The sequence below is a fragment of the Pristis pectinata genome, chromosome 1 (assembly GCF_009764475.1).
Source record: "Pristis pectinata isolate sPriPec2 chromosome 1, sPriPec2.1.pri, whole genome shotgun sequence".
NCBI lineage: Eukaryota > Metazoa > Chordata > Chondrichthyes > Rhinopristiformes > Pristidae > Pristis > Pristis pectinata.
In genome coordinates, this window is record NC_067405.1 from 68,835,700 (window position 1) to 68,855,499 (window position 19,800).

Below are 19,800 nucleotides of genomic sequence, written 5' to 3' on the forward strand. Positions count from 1 at the left end.
TACCTGGGGACCACCTTTGTATGCTCCCAACTCGCCTGAAAAACAATAGTTCAGCACTCCTCTCTGCTCTCTGTCCATTGGGCAATTTTCTATCTGCCATTTCCCTGTCCTTTCAGTGCCAAGGGCAGTTTTCTTCATCGCCAGTCCTGTCCTGTCCTTACCCGCCATCCAAAGGCCATAATCTCCAAGAAGGAACATGACAAATTGAAGAAGAGGGAGCCTCGGATTGTGTGTTTCCATGCTCTTCCTTGTTTCAGGATTGCTGAGGTCACCTGTACTAGTAATAATGTAGGAAGCCCAGCAACAACTCCATTCACAGTTTCCACAAACAACACATTATGGGATAATGACTGGATAATCAATTTTTGTGATGTTGGGATATTATTAGCCAGGACATTGGAGATAACTACCCTATTTTGCCCTTGGGTCTTTTACATTGACCTGAGAGGACAACTCAGTTTAAGCTCTCATCCAAAAGATGGTACCTGTGAAAAATCAGTGGGGAGGGATGCTTGATTTGTCTACACTACAGTGCCTTCACTTGGCTGCCAAACAATAAGACAACCTGGTCCAGAAATTCCATTGAGAACAAGTATCATTCTGATGTAGCTCCTGCCCCACTATTGCAACTGAATTACTTGCTCAAGTCTCTGGAGTGGTACTTGATCCCACCCTTCTGACTCGGAGGTGACAACTATGTAGAGAACCCTCTGTTACATCTTTTTAGAATGAGGCGGCACAGTTGTGCATCGAGTAGAACCACTGCCTCAAAGCACCAGAGACCCAGGTTCGATCCTGACCTTTGATGCTGTCTGTGTGGAGTTTGCACATTCTCCCTGTGACTATGTGGGTTTCCTCTGGCTGTTACGGTTTCCTCCACAGCCCAAGATGTGCAGGTTGGTAGGTTAATTGGCCGTTGTAAATTGCCCACAGTGTGGAGGTGAGTGGTAGAATCTGGGGAGAGTTGATGGGAATGTGGCAAGGATAAAATGGGCTAGGTTGGATCAGTGTGAATGGGTGCATGGAATTAGAGGGCTGGATCACGCTGTATCTCTCAATGACTCTAATGATGTAATAAATTTCTCTCATGTACATTAGCAAATCTCTACTCTTGAACTTCCATTTTTGTTGTGCTTACAAATCCTCTGGAAGGTTTATTAGAATGCACATTAACTTGCATAGGCAGGGGAACTAAAAACACTGGTGGAGAAGGAAAGTTGCATGTCAGATGCAAAGATTAAAATTTAAGACATATTTCCAAGTATAAGAAAACGCATTATGTCATAGGAGTGACATTATATTCTGACAGTCAATCAGAATAAGCATTTTTTATACTTTTTGTTTTTATTTAAAAGAACACCTTCAAATTGATACCGAAAGGCCACCTCGTTTCCCTCTGCCAGGCTGGAATTGTTACTGGATTCCCATTATAACAGGAGTTTGGAAGTAGCACCAGCTTTGTTTGTCTCAGAATGTGGTCATACATGCTCTGCAAATGTTCCCTGGTAGCAGCGGCCAAATCATTCAGTGTCATCTAAGCAGCTTCAGCCTGCAAAAACAAACTAAGCCAGCTTTCTCTGGGAAGCCAATGTAAATTAATCCAGTTTAACATGGATTTATTGGGGGGCACAAATACAGTTGTGTTTAGATGAGATATCTTTATTAGTCACATGTACGTCGAAACACACAGTGAAATACATCTTTTTCAGTAGTGTTCTGGGGGCAGCCCGCAAGTGTCACCATGCTGCCGGTGCCAACCTAGCATGCCCACAACTTTCTAACCCGTATGTCTTTGGAATGTGGGAGGAAACCGGAGCACCTGGAGGAAACCCATGCAGACACGGGGAGAACGTACAAACTCCTCACAGACAACGGCCGGAATTGAACCCCGGTCGCTGGTGCTGTAAAGTGTTACGCTAACTGCTACACTACTGTGTTATTGGGTGATTTTAATTATTTCATTTTTTTAACGATCTGGGCATCAGTGATAAGGTCAGGATTTATTGCCCATCCCTAATTGCTCTCAAGAGGTGTTGGTGAGCTGCCTTCTTGATCCTCTGCAGTACGTCTAGTGAGGCAAATCCCACAGAGCTAGGCAGGGAGTTCCAACATTTGGATCCAGTGACAATGAAGGAAGAGCAATATGTTTCCAAGTCAGGGTGGTGTGCTACTTGTGGGGAAGCCTGCAAGTGGAGGTGCTCCCTTGTGCCAGAAGCCCTTATCCTTGGTGGCTGTGGGTTTGGGAGGTGTTGACACAGTAGCCCAGGCAAATAACTGCAGAGGATTTTGCAGATGGTTTCTTTGCCCGGATGGTGTCAAGCTTGTTGAATGTTGTTGGGGCTGCATTCATCCAGACAAGTATTCCATCATGTTCCTGACTTGTTTATTTATGGGTTAACACAGAGACTTGGAAAATTTAGAGGTATGAGATGCTGTAGTTGGCTGCTCTTCAGTGCCTCTGTCTAAAACAATAAGGCAGCCGGACTAGCAATTCTATTGTGTAGGGTTTACAACCCTCTCCATTGAGTCTAGATGTCGTTCTGGTAAATCTACACTATACTCCCTTGGAGTTTTTTGAGTAACTACTTATGGAGAGAACAAGTACACAAGGAGAGTAACTACTTATGGAGAGAACATAGCACAGAAACAGGCCCTTCAGCCCACCAAGTCCATGCCAACCCATTTACACTAATCCCACATTAATCGCATTTTATTCTCCCTACATTCTCACCCACTTCTCCCAGATTCTGCCACTCACGACACATTAGGCACAGCGGTGGCCAATTAACCTACTAACTTGCACACCTTTGGGATGTGGGAGGAAACTGGAGGACTCAGGAAACCTACATGGTCACAGGGAGAACATGCAAACTCCACACAGACAACACTAGATGTCAGGATCAAACCTGGGTTACTGGAGATATGAGGTAGCAGCTTTACTGGTGAATTTGGATTTTCAAAGTCCCTTTGATAAAGCACTAAGAAGTTAGTGCACAAAGTTAAAGGATATGGATTTGGGGTCATATATGTGCATGGATTGAAAATTAATTGACAGAAAGGAAACAGAGAGTGGGAATGAATGGGTCTTTATGAGGGTGGCAAATAGTGAGTATGGGATCAAAGCTTGGGAGCTAGCCATTCACAAGGTATGTTACAGTGACAGAGTTATACAGCACAGAAACAGGCCCCTTGGCCCAACTCATCCATGCCACCCAAGGTGCCTACCTGAGCCAGTCCCACTTGCCCACATTTAGCCCATATCACTCTAAACCTTTCCTATCCATGAACCTGTGTAAATGTCTTTTAAATGTTATTGTTGTACTCGCTTCTACCACTTTCTCTGGCAGCTTACTCCATATGCCCACCACCTATGCCCTCTAGTTTTAGAGTCTTCTATGCCCCTCATGATTTTGTAAACCTCTATAAGGTCACCACTCAACCTCCTACACTGCAGGGAAAAAAGCCCCAGCCTATCCAGTCTCTGCTTATCACTCAAGCCCTCCAGTCCCAGTAACATCCTTGTGAATCTTTTCTGTACCCTTTCCAGCTTAATGACATCTTTCCTATACATAGGCAACCAGAACTGCACACAGTACTCCAGGTGTAGTCTCACCAACATCTTGTATAATTGTAACATGGCATCCCAATTCTTGTACTCACTGCCCAGACAGATGAGGGCAAGCGTGCCAAATGCCGTCTTCACTGCCTTGTCTACCTGTGTTGCCACTTCCAGGGAACTCTCTGAATGATTTGGATGAGGGAACCAAATGCAAGATTGCTGATGACACAAAACTAAGTGGGATTGTGAGTGGTGAGGAAAAGGCAGAGAGAATTCAAAGTGATTTAAACAGATTGAGTAAATGTGCAAAAAATGCCAGATACAGTATTTACAGATAAATGTGGAGTTATCCACTTTGGTGGGAGAAAACAAGCCACATGAATGATAGAAAAATGGAGGGCTATGTGGGAGGGAAGGGTTAGATAGATAATAGAGCAAGGTAAAATGTCGGCACAACATCATGGGCCGAAAGGCCTGTACAGTGCTATAATGTTCTATGTTCTAAAACAAAATGGCAGAATATTTTTTAAATGGTGACAAATTGGAAAATGTGGACACACATAGGGATCTGGGTGTCCTTGTACATCAGTTACTGAAAGCAAACATGCTGACCGCAGCGAATAGTTCAGAGGCAAACAGTATTTTGATCTTCACTGCAAGAGGATATGGATACAGAAGCACGTGGAGACCACGTGGAGAATTGTGTGCAGTTTTGGTCTCTACATAAAAGGTGTCTAGACGAGCACTTAAAGTGCCTAGGCATAGGGCCAAGTGCTGGAGGATGGGATTAGTTCAGATTGGTGCCCACTGGTCAGCATGGACATGATGGGCTGAATGGCCTGTTTCCATGCTGTATAACTTCATGATTCTAAAGGATATATATGCTGTCGAGGGAGTGCAGCGAACGTTCAGCAGCCTGATTTCTGGATGGCGGAACAGTCATACAAGGAGAGATTGGGTCGACTAGGCCTATGTTCACTAAAGTTTGGAAGATGTGAGGAGATCTCATCTGAAACATCCAAAATTCAACAGGGCTCAACAGGCAGGATGTGAGGAAGATGAATCCTCTGACAGGGGCAGTCTAGAACCAGGGGTCACAGTTTCGTGACACGGCGTTAGCCATTTAGACTGGGATGAGGAGAAACTTATTCATGCATGTGAACCTGTAGAATTCTCTACCACAGAGGGCTGTAGAGGCCAAGTTGCTGAATGTATTTAAGAAGAAGATAAAAAGGCACAAAAATCATCATGAGGTTTAGGAAGAGTGGAGATATGGCAGTGAGATGGAGGATCAGCCATGATCCTATTAAATGACAGAGGTCAAATCACCTACCACTGCTCCCATTTTCCTGTTTCTACACACCCTTCCTAAGGTACGGTGCCCAGACAGTTTGCAGCATCCCAGTGTGATCCAACAAGAGTTTCTGTGTCCATGTTCTCCACGCCTCTGGATATAGAGGCCAGAATTCCATCAGAATTTTGATTATGTTCTTTGCCCGTCCATGACATTTCACTGACCTAATGCATGGACCCTCCTGTGTTTGTTTGGACCTTCACTTCTTCTAATTTGCCACTATTTAGGAAATGTTCTATCCTTTTAGATACATAGTGGATGACCACATATCCCTGCAGTGAAGTGTAGTTGGCAAAGTCTTGTTCCATTAGCTCAATCTTTGTAACTTAATGTATTCACCGACACAGCGTAATCTCTTTGAGATGGTCCTTGTTGTTCAGTCTTTACGTTTTGGTTCTGTATTCGACCCAACTGAACTTCAGGAATGCTCTTCTTGTGCCTGGTGGTGTGGGACTTAAGGTTTCTGTACCTCTTGCCCAATGGTAGCTGCAAGAAGGTGACGTGGCCTGGATGGTGGGGTTTTTTGATGATTAATGTTGCCTTCTTGAGGCAGCGCCTATTGTAGATCAACACCTGTTGTACATCACGGGCACATCCCTCCCATGGATGTGCCCGTGATATATTGGGCTGAGTCCACTACTCTCTGCAGCTTCTTATGTTCCTACGCATTCGAATTGCCATGCCAGACCATAATGCAACCAGTCAGGATACTTTCAACAGTACATCTGTAGAAGTTTGTTAGAGTGTTCAGTGACCAGCAAAAACTTTAACTTCCCGAGAAAGTAAAGACGCTGGGGTAACTTCCTTGTGAATGTGGGGAGAATAAAAAGTGGGATTAAATGTAGGATTAGTGTAAATCATTGAAGGTCAGCGCAGACTCAGTGGACTGAAGGGCCCATTTCTGTGCTCCTTCTCTTTATGGCTCAATGACTTGAAAATGCATCACTGGTCCTTCATCATCTCTGGGCCTGAATCCCTTTTCAACAGCATTGTGGGATCACCTTCACCAGAGGAACTGCAACAGCCCAAAAAGGCAGCTCACCGCCGCCTTCTCAGGTACATTTTAGGGATGGGCAATAAACACTGGGCTTTCCAACACTGCTAAGGCCTATAAATGAATTAAGATAGAAGATTATACCCTGTTGCCCCTACATTTATTTGTATGTCTTTTCTTCCATTTCATTTCTTCGTTGGGCCTCTTTTATGCTTCAATTAGATTTACTCACCCTGGTACTTGGGATGATGGACTTTAGTTTTCTAAAATTAGAGAAACTAGGTCATTCTCTTGAAAGGAGGTTTTGGGGAATTATGAACTGTTTTAAAAGAGGAATAGGCAATAGCTGATTTACTGGCAGTAGGTCAGTTATCAAAGAGCACAAATTTAAGATAATTGGCAAAAAAGTCAAAGATAAAAGGACTTTTTTAACACAGTGAGTAGTTTGGAATTTACTTCCTAAAACAGTGGTGGAAGCTGATTTAAAACAGGTAGAAACTCTCCAGTCCGACACCATTGAGACCTGACTGGTGCCAGACCACAAAGAATCCAGACCAGAAATGTTGCCCCCCAACACCCCCCCCCCCCACCCCCATCATCACCTCTGAGCAGGAGAACTGTTCCTTTTAAGTTCAGACACTCACCGGGTAATGTAAGGGTTCCGAAAACAGTCCGTAACCCAAAAAGTCCATAAATCGGAAACGTCGGTTGAGATTGCAAAAGTTAATTGTTAATTAGCTACAAATTAGTACAGATCTTAGTTAATTTTAGATCTTAGAATTAGTTAATCAGTACAGATCTGAACCACACGTTCAAAACATGCTGGACCATGGGAGTTGCCAGACCTCAGAATGTTGGACTAGAGAGTTTCAATCTGTTGTAACCTTCAAGATAACCTGTTAAATGCTTGAAAAGAAGAAATTGTGAGGAGTCAGGGATAGGACCCAGCCTTGGCTGTGAATGGATGGTCATTGGGTCTTCACTGCACCAGGCTTTGGCTCTGAAGTCAAAAAGAGGGAAAAAGTGATATTTCGTAATGTCTTGTTTAATTTTTTTAGTCATTCGTTCAAATGCATTGAATAAAAATTGGAATTTAAGCAAAAAATGTTGGAAATATGCAACAGAACAGGTGGCATCTTTGGAGAGAAAAAGAGGTTACATTTCAAGTTGGTTCTGATATAATGTCATCAAACTGAAACCTTACCATTGTTTCTCTCTCTGTAGTTGCTGTCTGATTTGCTAAGTATTTCTAACATTTATCATTCAGACTTCTGGTATCCACTTGAAATTGTCCTATTTTAATTTACCTGTCAGTTGTTGGATATTGTTACTTTATGCAAAATAATTTGTGAATGTTTTCTGTACAAAAAATGTTGCTATTTTTGATCTATTTCAAACATCCAAATCATGTTATAGGTATGACTGCATGATTCAGCTCAGACTTTCTGGTAACACATGGAGAGACTGGCTGAAAAGTTCCAACAAACTAAAATTTACTGCTTGAGCATAGCCTCTTTTTCAGTCCTGACTTCTGAAAACCAAGGGTCCTGAGTTTGGAAAGCAGAAGCAGAGCAATTGAGTGCCCTCTCTCCTGCTCGCTGTGTGAGGTTTAGCAAGACCCCACTCCCTCCCCCTGCTAGTAGCCTACTTTCTCACTGTACTTTGACACCTCTCTCTCTCTCTCTCTCTCTCTCTCCATTTTGTCTCTCTCCCTCTGCTCCCTGGACGCAGCCAAGCGTAAAGCATGGAAACTAAACCGTGTAGGTAGCTTGCGAAATATATACAGCAGCAGCAGCACAAGCACCAACACAGAAGGTAATGAATTAAGGAGGAACGCAAACTTAATACCGACCAGCCAGCAGAAAGCTTGGTTGGGAGTATAACTTGCCTACTTGTGTGGGCTTTGATATTGTTTGTATTTCTTTTTAAGCTTTATTTAACTGCTTCATTTATGTCATACATGTTCCTTCTTTCTTTACTTAAATTTTGACCTTTCCCTCTAGCTGTAGAATAGTGATGTTTAAATTACTTCAAGAAACCCATTTCCATTCTCCCCACCCCACCCCCAACCCCGACTTCTGCACATGTTGGCATTCGATGTAATATTTTCCAAGTTATTGCAGTTTAAGGTGCAAGTAGCAGGTGTAATGATCTGTGGCAAAATACAATCGTGTGCTGTGACATTTAAGTACAGTATTTAATTTGTTTTGCGAAACATTGCCTGTAATGCTCTTTGTAGCTGAGCTCCAATCCAGAGCTGGTGCATGCTAGGTCATTTGCATGTGCGAATGCTTTATAGTCTATGCCTGTTATTCCGTACTGCTGAAGGTCACCTGAGTCAAAGTTCATAAATTGACTTGAAATGCTTTCAGCGAAGGCAGCAATCACACGTTTGTTTAATAGAAGATTGAATTTTTCATTTGTACACGAAAATTATAAATTAGGTTGTTTTCTCCTTATACAAAATGTCAGGAGGTCAATTTATTCAACTGCCCGAAATCCATTTCAAAGCTCTTTAATACACATAGTCCTGGAATCGTATATGGTATACAGAATGTATATCTGGTCACATTCCAGTAAGTCAGCTGTAATGGGTAATGTTGTCACTTTAAATGGAAAGCAACTAGATCAGATAATCATAAGACCTTGCCCTCCTATTAGACTTCTTCTGCGGTAGATTTAGTTTAATAATTTCCTGATTGTCATTGTTTTTCCTTGGAATTTCTGGTTTGCAGATGCAAGATTCCAGCACGTTGAAAGGAGCCTGAGGGCCTCAGTGTGTAGTTTTGTGTGTAAACTTGCGTTTCAAATTGAGGATTTTGTTGCTTTATAAATAATTGATTCAGGTTGGCTTTAGAAATATTTCACTGTAAAGTATTTTATCAATTGGCGTATGAATAAATGATTGAATGTGTTTCGTAAACTGTGGAGTTGGCAGCAAGTGCTTGAGGTCCCATTGTAACTGTGTGCTCCCAGCAAGATTTCAAAGGCCAGCATTTGCTCAGAGTCCTTTGTTCAAAAAAAGTGTTACTTATTACAAATGGTTTGATAATTCCTGCATTAATAATTTCCATAACATTTGAGCAGAAACATTTCACAGCTCTGACATTTAAGTGCTGTCACATGGGGTCCTCTTATATTTTGAAAGTAGACCTGTTGCCTCCTGTAATTAACCAAAGCACTGCCCTGTGGTATGTGTCCACATCTTTATGGGAATACATAGAATTTAACAGCACTGAGATAGGCATTTGGCCAACGTTTGTGTTTTCCCAGTAAACCTCCTTACGCACTGTTTAATCCATCACTACCAACATCGCTTGCTGTACTTTACTTCATCCTGCCTAGATAGCATCTCCTCAAGGTTCACTTCAACCACTCACTAGAATAGCACATTCTCACCACTCACCAAGTAGAGTAGTTTCTCCTGGGGTTCTTGGTAGATTTATTAGTAACTATGGCCCCTGATTATGGACTACCACCTGACCAGAACATAGAACAGTACAGCACAGGAACAGGCCCTTCGACCAAACAAGTTCGCACCAGATATGATGCCAATCTAAACTAATCCTATCTGCCCGCACATGGTCTGTATCACCCTATTCTCTTCCTGTTCACTGCGTTTGTCTGAATGCTTTTGAAATGTTGCTATCTTATCTGCTTCTACCACCTCCCTTGGCAACATGTCCCAGGCACCTTCCACTCCCTGTGTAAAAAAAAACTTGCCTCGTAAATCCCCTTTAAACATTCCCCCTCACACTTAAACCTATGCCCTCTAGTATTTGACATTTTCACTCTAGGGGAAAAAACTGACTGACTCCCTATCTATGCCTGTCATAATTTAACATACTTTTATCATGTCGCACCTCAGCCTCTGACGCTCCAGAGTAAACAATCCAAGTTAATCCAATGTCTCCTTATAGTTAATATTGTCTAATCCAGGCAATATCCTGGTGAACCTCTTCCGCACCCTCCAAAGTCTCCACATACATTCTGTAGTGTGGTGACCAGAACTGCGCACAATACTCCAAATGTAGCTTAACTAAAGTTTTATACAGCTGCAACATGACCTCTTGACTTTTATACTCTATGTCCCAACTGATGACGGCAAGCATGCTGTATGCCTTCTTTACCACCCTTTCCACTTGTGTTGCCACTTTCAGGGAGCTATGGACTTGCAACCCAAGATCCCTCTGTATATCAATACTCCACCCATTTTCTTATTTCTTGCATTCCCTTTTGCATTTGACCTCCCAAAATACATCACTTCACATTTATTGGATTAAAGTTTAATCCGTGTGGAAATTGTTTCCAGTAGAAACATTCTCCACATTATGGAATCTCATTGGGCCACCACTCAGTAGTAAAAAGAGTATAGCATGTCTGGTCTTTCTTAATTATACTCCCTCAGTTCTGGTATCAACCTTGTAATCGTTTTGCACCTTTGCCAATGCCTCTGTCTTAAATATTTGTGACAAAAAGTTAGAAATTCCCACAAAGCCTGAAATAGAATAGGGAAACTCACTGCACTTCATTTGATTACCAAAATTTTACTCAATTTTGTTACCTCTCTTTGCAGTAGATGATTGTCCAGATGCTGTGTGACTTTTTCTAAAATTATAAACAGGAGTGAGTAATCTTTTGATGCCCTTTAATGCTAGCTATCAGGTTGCAAAGAACTTCCTTTGAAACCAGGCAACTTTTCAAAGCTGTTTTCTGAATGATACCAGTAATTCCTAATTATGCATCTGTTGTCTCTGTTACAGCTGATGAAAAAACAGTGGTCAGTTTTCTCCTACCAGTAATTGTTTCCAAATGTGAACCCTTTAACCGTTTAACTTCTGATCCCAATATAATCCAATACACGCATGTTAGACCCATTAGCCAGTAAAATTTCAGTGGTTAAATTTCATTTGTGGAGTCCTGTCTTGTTGGCAGATATCTTTAACTCTTTGGGTGCTTGACTCTGAAACCTCCCTTGCTAATGATCAGTTCATCACTTGGCTATAGTTCTCTGCATTTCCCCTTTGACTAGTCTGAAGTGACTCAAAAGTAAGCAGATCAAAATAAGTTATGAAAAGGGACCTTGGGTTCAAGCAGGTGTACCCAGCCCCCACACTAATTTCCTACTTGTTAAGACTTTCCTTTTTTTTCCTTTGCAGAGCAAGAAGAGAATTTTGAATTTATAATTGTCTCTCTCACGGGCCAGACTTGGCACTTCGAAGCCGCTTCTTACGAGGAGAGGGACGCGTGGGTCCAAGCGATTGAAAGTCAGATTTTGGCCAGTTTACAGTCATGCGAGAGCAGCAAGAACAAGGTACTTTCCCAAGCTCCTCTCTCTGCTTTGGTGCTCAGATGGAACATACACCTTAAGAGCTTCCTTTTTTAATCCTTTCCATGTCTTCTCTGTGGTAATGACAACTTGCGGTCATTATAGGTAAATGGAATTCCACTCTATTGAAGAGATAGTCTTCTTGTGGCTGGTTAAATTTAAACATTTATGTTTTAACTCTAACACCACGGAATTTGGTGTGGCTACCTCCAATGTGGAGTGCAGCTATAATTGGGGGGAGGGTGGTGGGGTGGAGAGAGGAAAGTCTCTTCTTAATGCTTAATGGGAAAACTGTAAAAGATCAGAATGTACAGTGAAAGCTGGTGTAAAACTTGGCACTGAGACTGCAGGAAAAGAAAAGCTCTGCTTTGTTGCTTGACTTTTGGAGCCTTAACTTGGTTTTGCATATAACAATCTAGTCAGAGCGGCTTCCGTGGAAAATGATACAAGGAGTTTGAATTGGCTTACAAGGTGAATTAAGGACACCAGTCAGGATTACAACAGCCTCGCCTTTCCACAGCACCGACCCGCTTTAGAACATAGAACAAAGAACATTACAGCATAGTACAGGTCCTTCAACCCACGATGTTGTTCTCACATTTTATCCTGCTCTAAGCTCTATCTAACCCTTCCCTCCCACATAGCCCTTCATTTTTCTATCATTCATGTGCCTTTCTAAGAGTCTCTTAAATGTCCCTAATGTATCTGCCTCCATCACCTCTGCCAGCAGTGTGTTCCACGCACCCACTACTCTCTGTGTAAAAAAAACTTACCTCTGACATCCCCATGATGCCTCCCTCCAATCACCTTAAAATTATGCCCCTTCATGTTAGCCATTTTCGCCCTGGGAAAAAGTCTCTGATAGTCCACTCGATCTATGCCTCTTATCATCTTGTACACCTCTATCAAGTCACTTCTCATCCTCCATCGCTTCAAAGAGAAAAGCCCTAGCTTGCTCAGCCTATCCTCATGAGACATGCTCTCCAATCTAGGCAGCATCCTGGTAAATCTCTGCACCTTCTCTAAAGCTTCCACATCCTTCCCATAATGAGGCAACCCGAATTGAACACAATACTCCAAGTGTGGTCTAACCATAGTTCTATAGAGCTGCAACATTACTTTGCGGCTCTTGAACTCAATACTGCAACTAATGAAGGCCAACACACCATACGTCTTCTTAACAGCCGTATTCTACTGTGCCGTTTGTTCATATTTCCAGCAAAACTTAGTTTCTTGAGTAAGTTTGAAGTGAATTTCAAAATTATGGACCTTAGAAGTCTATAATTCATGTGGGTTGTTCAGAAGTAGAGAACTCAGTTAGGGTACTAAGGTGCTACCTGATAGCCTCAAAATTAATTGCGGTGTTAATAGTGGACACGAACGTGAAACTCCAGTGTTATTTCTAGATAGGCTCACAGCAGTAGGTCAAGGCCATTCAACCCCTTCGGCCTGTTCTGCTCTTCATCTTGATCTTGGTTGATCTGTACCTTAGCTCCACCTACCTGCCTTGACCCTTAATACCCTGATCTAAGAAAAATCTGCTGATCCCAATTTTGAAATCTTCAGTAGATCACAGGCTTCACAGCCTTTCAGGAGAAATTGCTGCAGATTTCTACTGCCCTCTGTGTGAATAAATGCTTCCTGACATCATTGCCTAAAGTTGTGCTAAGATACTTCATCCACTTACAAAAACCTATAAAATGCTGTTGTATATTTCTCCCAACTTTTTGATTATGATAAGCATGTATTCTGTTGTGAATCAACAACTGCTTTTCTTCTTAGTCTGTTCTCAATGGGAGAATGTTTAACAGTTTGATGATCAGGATTATAAGGGAACCAAATGGCAAAGGTTGATGTGTTATTTTCATTTATTCTACGGGTGTCTCATTCTCCTGAATATATTCTACATTTTGAGTGGGCTGCTTCATTAATGGCTCAGTTTCAGGGTGCAGTGCACCAGACTCAGTGCTTGTGTTTTTCTTTGTGAATAATTACTAAAGGTTCTGAAGTCAGTCCTTTCTTCAAGGGAACCGCTGATTTGAAGCCAAGTGCTTCCTAAAGGGCAAACAGATGGGGAAGAATCAGAGTGTAAGTTGCCCCATTGATGGTTCCACTTATCTACCCATTAACCCTCCCCTCCCCAACTCACCCATTCTTAACAGGTGGAACTATCTTTGGTTTCAGCAATGAATGTCACTTGACAAGGGTTGTCCTTGAGAAAAGCAGAGGGCAATGATATTGGGTAAACTATCCATCGGAAAGTGGTAGCCTAAATATTTAATAATTCTCCACAGGAGCATCAATAATGAGTCTGCCTGTTTACATTTATTCATGGGTTATTCACTGTCTTATTATTTTGCTTTTATAGTCACGATTAACAAGCCAGAATGAAGCCATTGCCCTTCAGTCAATCAGAAATATTCGGGGCAACTCTCAGTGCGTGGACTGTGAAGCACTAAGTAAGTGATGAAATGGCATTTTCTCTCTAACACTCTGTCTCTTCTAAATCCCTGTGCCAGTTTTCAACAGACAAGCAAGAATTTCTAGGATAGAACCATGAAATCAAAAGGCACAGGAGGCAGCCATCATCTCATCATGTCTGTGCGACGTCTTTGAAACAACAATTCAATTAGTCTCACTCCCCCCGATCTTTCCCCAAAGACCTACAAACGTTTCCTTTTCTCAACTTCAGATTCAGTTCCCTATAGAAAGTTATTATTGAATCTGCTTCTACCACCCTTTCAAGCTGCGCATTGTTACAAACCACTGACTTGAAACAAAATTCTCCTCATCTCCCCGCCTGACTTTTTCACCAATTACCTTAAATCTGTGTCCTCATGTTGCTGACCCTTCTGGCTGTTGAGATGGTTTCTCCTTCGTAGATCCCTCTATTAAATCTCCCTTAACCTTTTCCGAATTAAGGAGAGGAACCCCAGCTTTTCTTGTCTCTCCACATCCGTGGCAGCATTCCGGTAAATTTTCAGGTTGTTGTTGATCCCAAGATACATCCCCCTGTGCCTCAAGCCAGCAGAGTCAATCTTCACAGCAACCTATGGTGATGGACCATAGGTGATTCTGTCAGTTTTCTGGGGTTTTTTTCCAGGCAGAAGGCCCATCATATGATGGTGATCCAGTCACAAAAGCTGACTTGAACTCAAACCTTACCAATCAGAGGTTAAGGAGTACAACTGATTGGGCCTTGGCTGATACATGTGGTACTGTCACATTAATGCAACAACTCTCGCAGAAGTCATCAGAGCCCAATGTTCAAACAAAAAGCATTATAACAGAGGAATGCCAAGAGTGGATAGATTGACTGAAGGGACGAGTATATCAAATGAAGAGGGACTTCCAATAAGAAAGATTTAATTAACTGATTTATTTCAGATCCGGACTGGGCCAGTCTGAACCTTGGAGCCCTCATCTGCATTGAATGTTCAGGTATTCACCGCAATCTCGGCACCCACCTGTCACGTGTCCGCTCTCTCGATCTTGATGATTGGCCTGTGGAACTCATCCGAGTGATGTCATCCATTGGGAATGAAATGGCTAATGGCATCTGGGAAGGAAGTGCTCAGGGACGCACCAAGCCCTCGCCAGATTCCACAAGGTAAAGCATATGTTCCTATTCATTGAAATAGTTGCTGAAATCTTCTTCCAGGCCATTGTTGTGTGCAGTTGGCTGGTCCCACCATGTGTAGTACCACCTGCCTTCCTTTAACCTCGCTGCCTCTCCCTCCACAAGTACATTGTTACTTCAAACACTTGGTTAAAGCTGTAGGTTTTGTCACCTCTTCTCATTGTCCCATTTAGTGGCTTGATGCCAATGTTTATTTGTTTAAAATGTGTGAAATGCCTTGGGATACTTCACTATGTGAAGGGTGCCAAGAGGGCTGTTACAGTGCAGACTACTGGTCTGCTGGCCAGGGGAGAGAGGAATGGTTAGTGCTTTTCTGCAGCAGGATTTTGGTCAGACTCACTGAATACAAAAATATTTCTAAGTATTTCAAACTGGAATATGTAAAAGTGATTTGAGTAAAATCTATTTCCAATAAATAATGTGAAAAGCAGAACTGAGTGTGATATTGTACCTGGTGGGACCAAGTTTGGTTTCCATTCTGTGTTGGGTTTCATGAAGGGAAAATTATGTTTCACAAATCTAGCAGTGTAGATAAGGAGGAATCAATGAATGTAGTATATCTGGATTTTCAAAATGTGTTTGATAAGATATCACACATAACTTGCATTAAAGTTTTATCGAATTGGAGGTAACTCTCCTTCAAGTAACACTGTGGGATATTTCATGTGTCCAACTGAGGGTGAAGGGCCTTGGTTTAAAGTCTTCCAAAAGTCAATGTATCTGCCCATGCAGCTTTCCCTCAGTATTGAAATGGCAGTATAATCTTGTGCTAAATCCCTAGGATGGGGCATCAACCCACAATCTTCTATCTCAGGGATGAGGGTACGAACACCAAACCATGACTACGATCCTACCTCAATAATCCGCACACAAGCACATGGACACAAATGCAGGCACTTACATTGACAGCTACTTCAAATCAAAAGTCTTTTGTGATGAGAGTATTCATTTTCTGTTAATATACAGTATAACTATTGTAACAAAAATGTACATGCCATGCGTTATACTAGTAAAATTTCTATTCTCTTGGCCTTAACAAAGAATGTTTGGAGCTTTGCCATGCCTATTTCCTATGTTTACATTCATATGTTTCCTTTAGTTCTACTTGTGAATTTTTCCTCACTTTGTGTGCTTCTTCCTCCTATTTCCATTACCTGTCTGATTTCTTTCCATGACTTTATCCTCCTTGCTTCCCACTATTTAGGGCTTAGGCATTTTCCCAGTTCCCTTTCTTTGGGTCCTCAGCACCATGTAGCTTTTCTATGTGTCAATATGTGCTGCAGATTGGAAAAAGGTTTTAAAGTCATGTTTCTCAAGCAGATTCCAGCATCTGCAGTCTCTTGTGTCTCCATGTTTATCAAGCTTCTGGATACATGCAGTTACAAGACTGGCATCATGCACTGTTTTTCTTCAAAATGTGGAAGTTGCTGTGGTGTCGAATTATTACATTCAGGGTCAGCCTCGTACCTGAATTTATTTGCTATTTGTATAATGACACAAAATCAAGAAGATGCAGTTTTTAGCAGTGCCTTGTTTGATTTAATATTTTCCACTGTTCTCAAAATGGTGTTATGTAAAATTCTGAGCCCGTTTCTGAATACATTGTCTGGCCCTGACAGTCATCATGTTAAAGCCTTCAGTTCCCACTCCCTCCAAAGTTCTTACTCTGTGTGTAAAGTAGAAGCGAAAGCTCGAATCAGTGAAACTACAGGGCAGGTTTGGTATCCTTGCATAGTTTTGCACATGTTTTTTGTCATCCCAGGTCAAGACAACCCTTTTAGAATCATAAAGAGATACAGCATGGAAACAGGCCCTTCAACCCATTGAGTTCCCACCAACCTATTTACACTAATCCTATCTTAATCCCATTTTTTGTTCCCATATTCTCACTAACTCACCCCAGATTCTACCACTCATTTATACATTGGAGGCAATTTTACAGCAGCCAATTAACCTACCAACCCGCACGTCGGTGGGAGGAAACCAGGGCGCCAAATGATTACAGGGAGAACAGGCACCATGTTGCCCTTTTGCCCTTTTACACTTAGCATATGAATGTTGTCACAGTCAATTTTCATTTTATGGCAAACGGCTTTTGAACAGCCAGTTTCTACCATTTGGATGGGTTTATTTTTAATGCCTAATATTTATATTAATTTTTGAGTTTTGAGAACAACTGTTAATGGCTATTGGTCTTCTCTAAATTAACATATAAAAAACAGCATTTCAAAGGCAGGCAATAATTCTTGATGTAGTTTTCATGGAACTCACTTAGACCCCCACCCAAATCTACCCCGAGAGTACTTGTGTCTTTGTTTAATTCACTTCCCTTCACAATTATAGAAAAAAATATTTTTAGGAGCCAGGTAACAAATTCCACAGTATTTGATTCTGCCTAAAGTTTCAGATCAAACTGACATGATACTGGGCAATTTAGAGCATAGCTGGAAGTATTACGCCATGCCTGCACTTTTCCTCTTCACTTCCAGAGTGTCCTTATTCCCTCTGCAGTCTACCTCCTCCCTTGATGTAATCTCACTCATTGTCACCTTCTGCAATTACATGGACTTGGCACTCTAGGATTGAATGGCTGAATGTAAGCCTTCCGATCCCTTGAGCTTCATCTGACATTCAATGAGATCATGGCTGATCTTGAACTTTTAATTCAGCCCCCAGCTTTTAGGGAGTGAGTTCCAGATTTGTAATTTTAAATTATGCCCACTTGTTCTGAACTTCCTCACCAAAGGAAGCAGGTTCTCTCTACTCATCAAGTCTTCAAACCATCTCAGGCAGAGAACCCCCTTATTACTTCTCTGTTCGAGGGTCTCTATCGCGCTGTGTGGGGAGTTGCCCATGGTGAAAAACATCACTGTTCCACAGGTGTGCAGCCTCTGCAATGAGTTGAAGCTGGGAATTATGTCTTCTCACTGACAGCTAAAATGGAATTTTAATTCAATGCCATTTTCAGCTGTGTAACCTGTGTAAGATTTGGAAGAGATTTAGCAAGTGAGCTATCTTAGACTTGCCCAGTCTTCATGGCCTTGTCCAGTGCATCTCAATATGAAAGAGGTGGTATGTTTGGGTTACCCTAGCCATGTTTAACATCCTTGTCTTTATGGTTATAAACAGTATTTTGTAGTAATGTTTAATACTGTGAACTGCAAAAGCATGGGCAGAAATTACACATATAGTTACTGCAACACTTCCTGTGATTGGTTACCACTGGCCTGGAATTTGAATCATTTTTAAGGAAAAGAATGGATGTATGCGTTTATTACACTCAACCCAGTGGTGATAGAAAACAGCAGCGATCAAACTTACGTAAATCCCACTTCAAGTGAGATTCATAAGCAGTCTCGAACAGCAAGCAAGTTTTAGTCATTGTGGTCAGATTGAGAAGACGTGCGCAGGTGACAGGCTGGTTTGCAGTAAAGTGTGGGAAGATGGGTGTAAAAACCTTGCTCGGAATATCAGTCTCCCATATCTACCTACCCTGGGAAAGTTTGCTCTCAGGTCTGTCTTCTATCCACAGAGAAAAATCCACCCTGAAATTTGGCTTTGTGGCCATGCCAATGAGTTTTACAGCTGGTACTATACCTTGCTGGTACTTCATGACATTTTGGCTAATCTGACTCCCACTTGCAAGTTGTTTGCATTTATGGCATGAAAATCATGCAAGAACAGTCACACAAGACAAAGGACGCAAGAAAACAGGAGCAGGAGTAGGCCAGCAGGCCCCTCAAACCTGCTCCGCCATTCAATATGATCATGCCTGTTTTATGCTGGCCTTAACTCCTCTTCTGTACCAGATCCTCAGTTCCTTGATCTTTCAAATATTTATCGATCTCCACCTTAAATATATCCAATGATCTGACCTCCACCACCCTCGGGGCAAGAGAATTCCAGAGATTCAGTGCCTTCCAAGGGAAGAAATTTCAACCCACCTCACTTTTAAAGAACCAGCTCCTTAACTTTGTAATCTGTTCCCTTGTTTGTGACTCTCCCACTGGTGAAATGATCTCAACGCCTACCCTGTCAAGCCCCATTAGGATCTTGCATGTTTGATAAGATCACCCCTCATTCTTCTAAACCACAAGGTGTCCAGGCCCAACTGTCCAGCCTCTCATCAATTCTAGTGAGGGAGATGCCCACTGTTGCTCAGGTGAATGCATGCTCAGCTCTCATTCAAATGCTCTCTGTTCATACTACACCCTGGAGATTTCATCCAGTGCTTGAAGTGGCACACTGAGAAGCAGCTATCCCTTAACTGTGGCATTAGCCCAAAGTCCTGCCTGCCCTCGCAGTGGACCTCAAAGATGCCATGGCATTGTCTTGAAGATAAGCCAAGAAATTTGCCCCTGTCTTTTTGCCAGAATCAACATTAAAACAGCAGATTATCTGGCAATATCACCTTGCTGTGTGGCTGCTCCATTTCCTATGGGTATTCATTACACTTCAGCTGTGCTGTAATGATTGTAATGTGCATTGGAACGAGCTGCTGCCGGATAGGATTCTTTCCTTCCACAACTTTTTTTTTGTCCATGTCTCATTCATCTACAATTCTCCCGGTGTCCGTGTGACTGCGGGTGGGGCGAGAAAGAGGAGCAGGAAGAAGGACACCGCAGATAATCCTGAACACTCCCCTCTTCTAATGTTCATGCTTGGAGTTGTTGATTTTCACTTTACTTCCTGCTTCATGCAATTTAGGAAACATGTCATAGACCTTCACGGCTACTTGCCACAGCTGGATGTTTGTCAGCAGGCTTACATATTGATCAAACCCAGTGGAGAAAAAGAAATAGAAGTTTAACATTGGAGTCAAGCCATCCAACTGTGGTGCCAGGAAGAACTTATTGATATATTTTAGTTTCTCTTAGAACGCAGACATTCCAGCAACTATGACCCTTGGAAAGGTGGTAGCTAC

At 42.1% G+C, this 19,800-nt stretch overlaps 1 protein-coding gene across 1 annotated transcript in view; it reads left to right on the forward strand.

Moving 5' to 3' along the window:
- Positions 1 to 19,800, forward strand: part of LOC127568304 (arf-GAP with GTPase, ANK repeat and PH domain-containing protein 1-like) — a 540,943-nt gene that overhangs the window by 452,213 nt on the left and 68,930 nt on the right. The window contains 4 exon segments of the mRNA XM_052011908.1: positions 7,639 to 7,722; positions 11,067 to 11,221; positions 13,605 to 13,695; positions 14,624 to 14,846. Coding sequence (XP_051867868.1) covers positions 7,639 to 7,722; positions 11,067 to 11,221; positions 13,605 to 13,695; positions 14,624 to 14,846 — 553 coding nt within the window.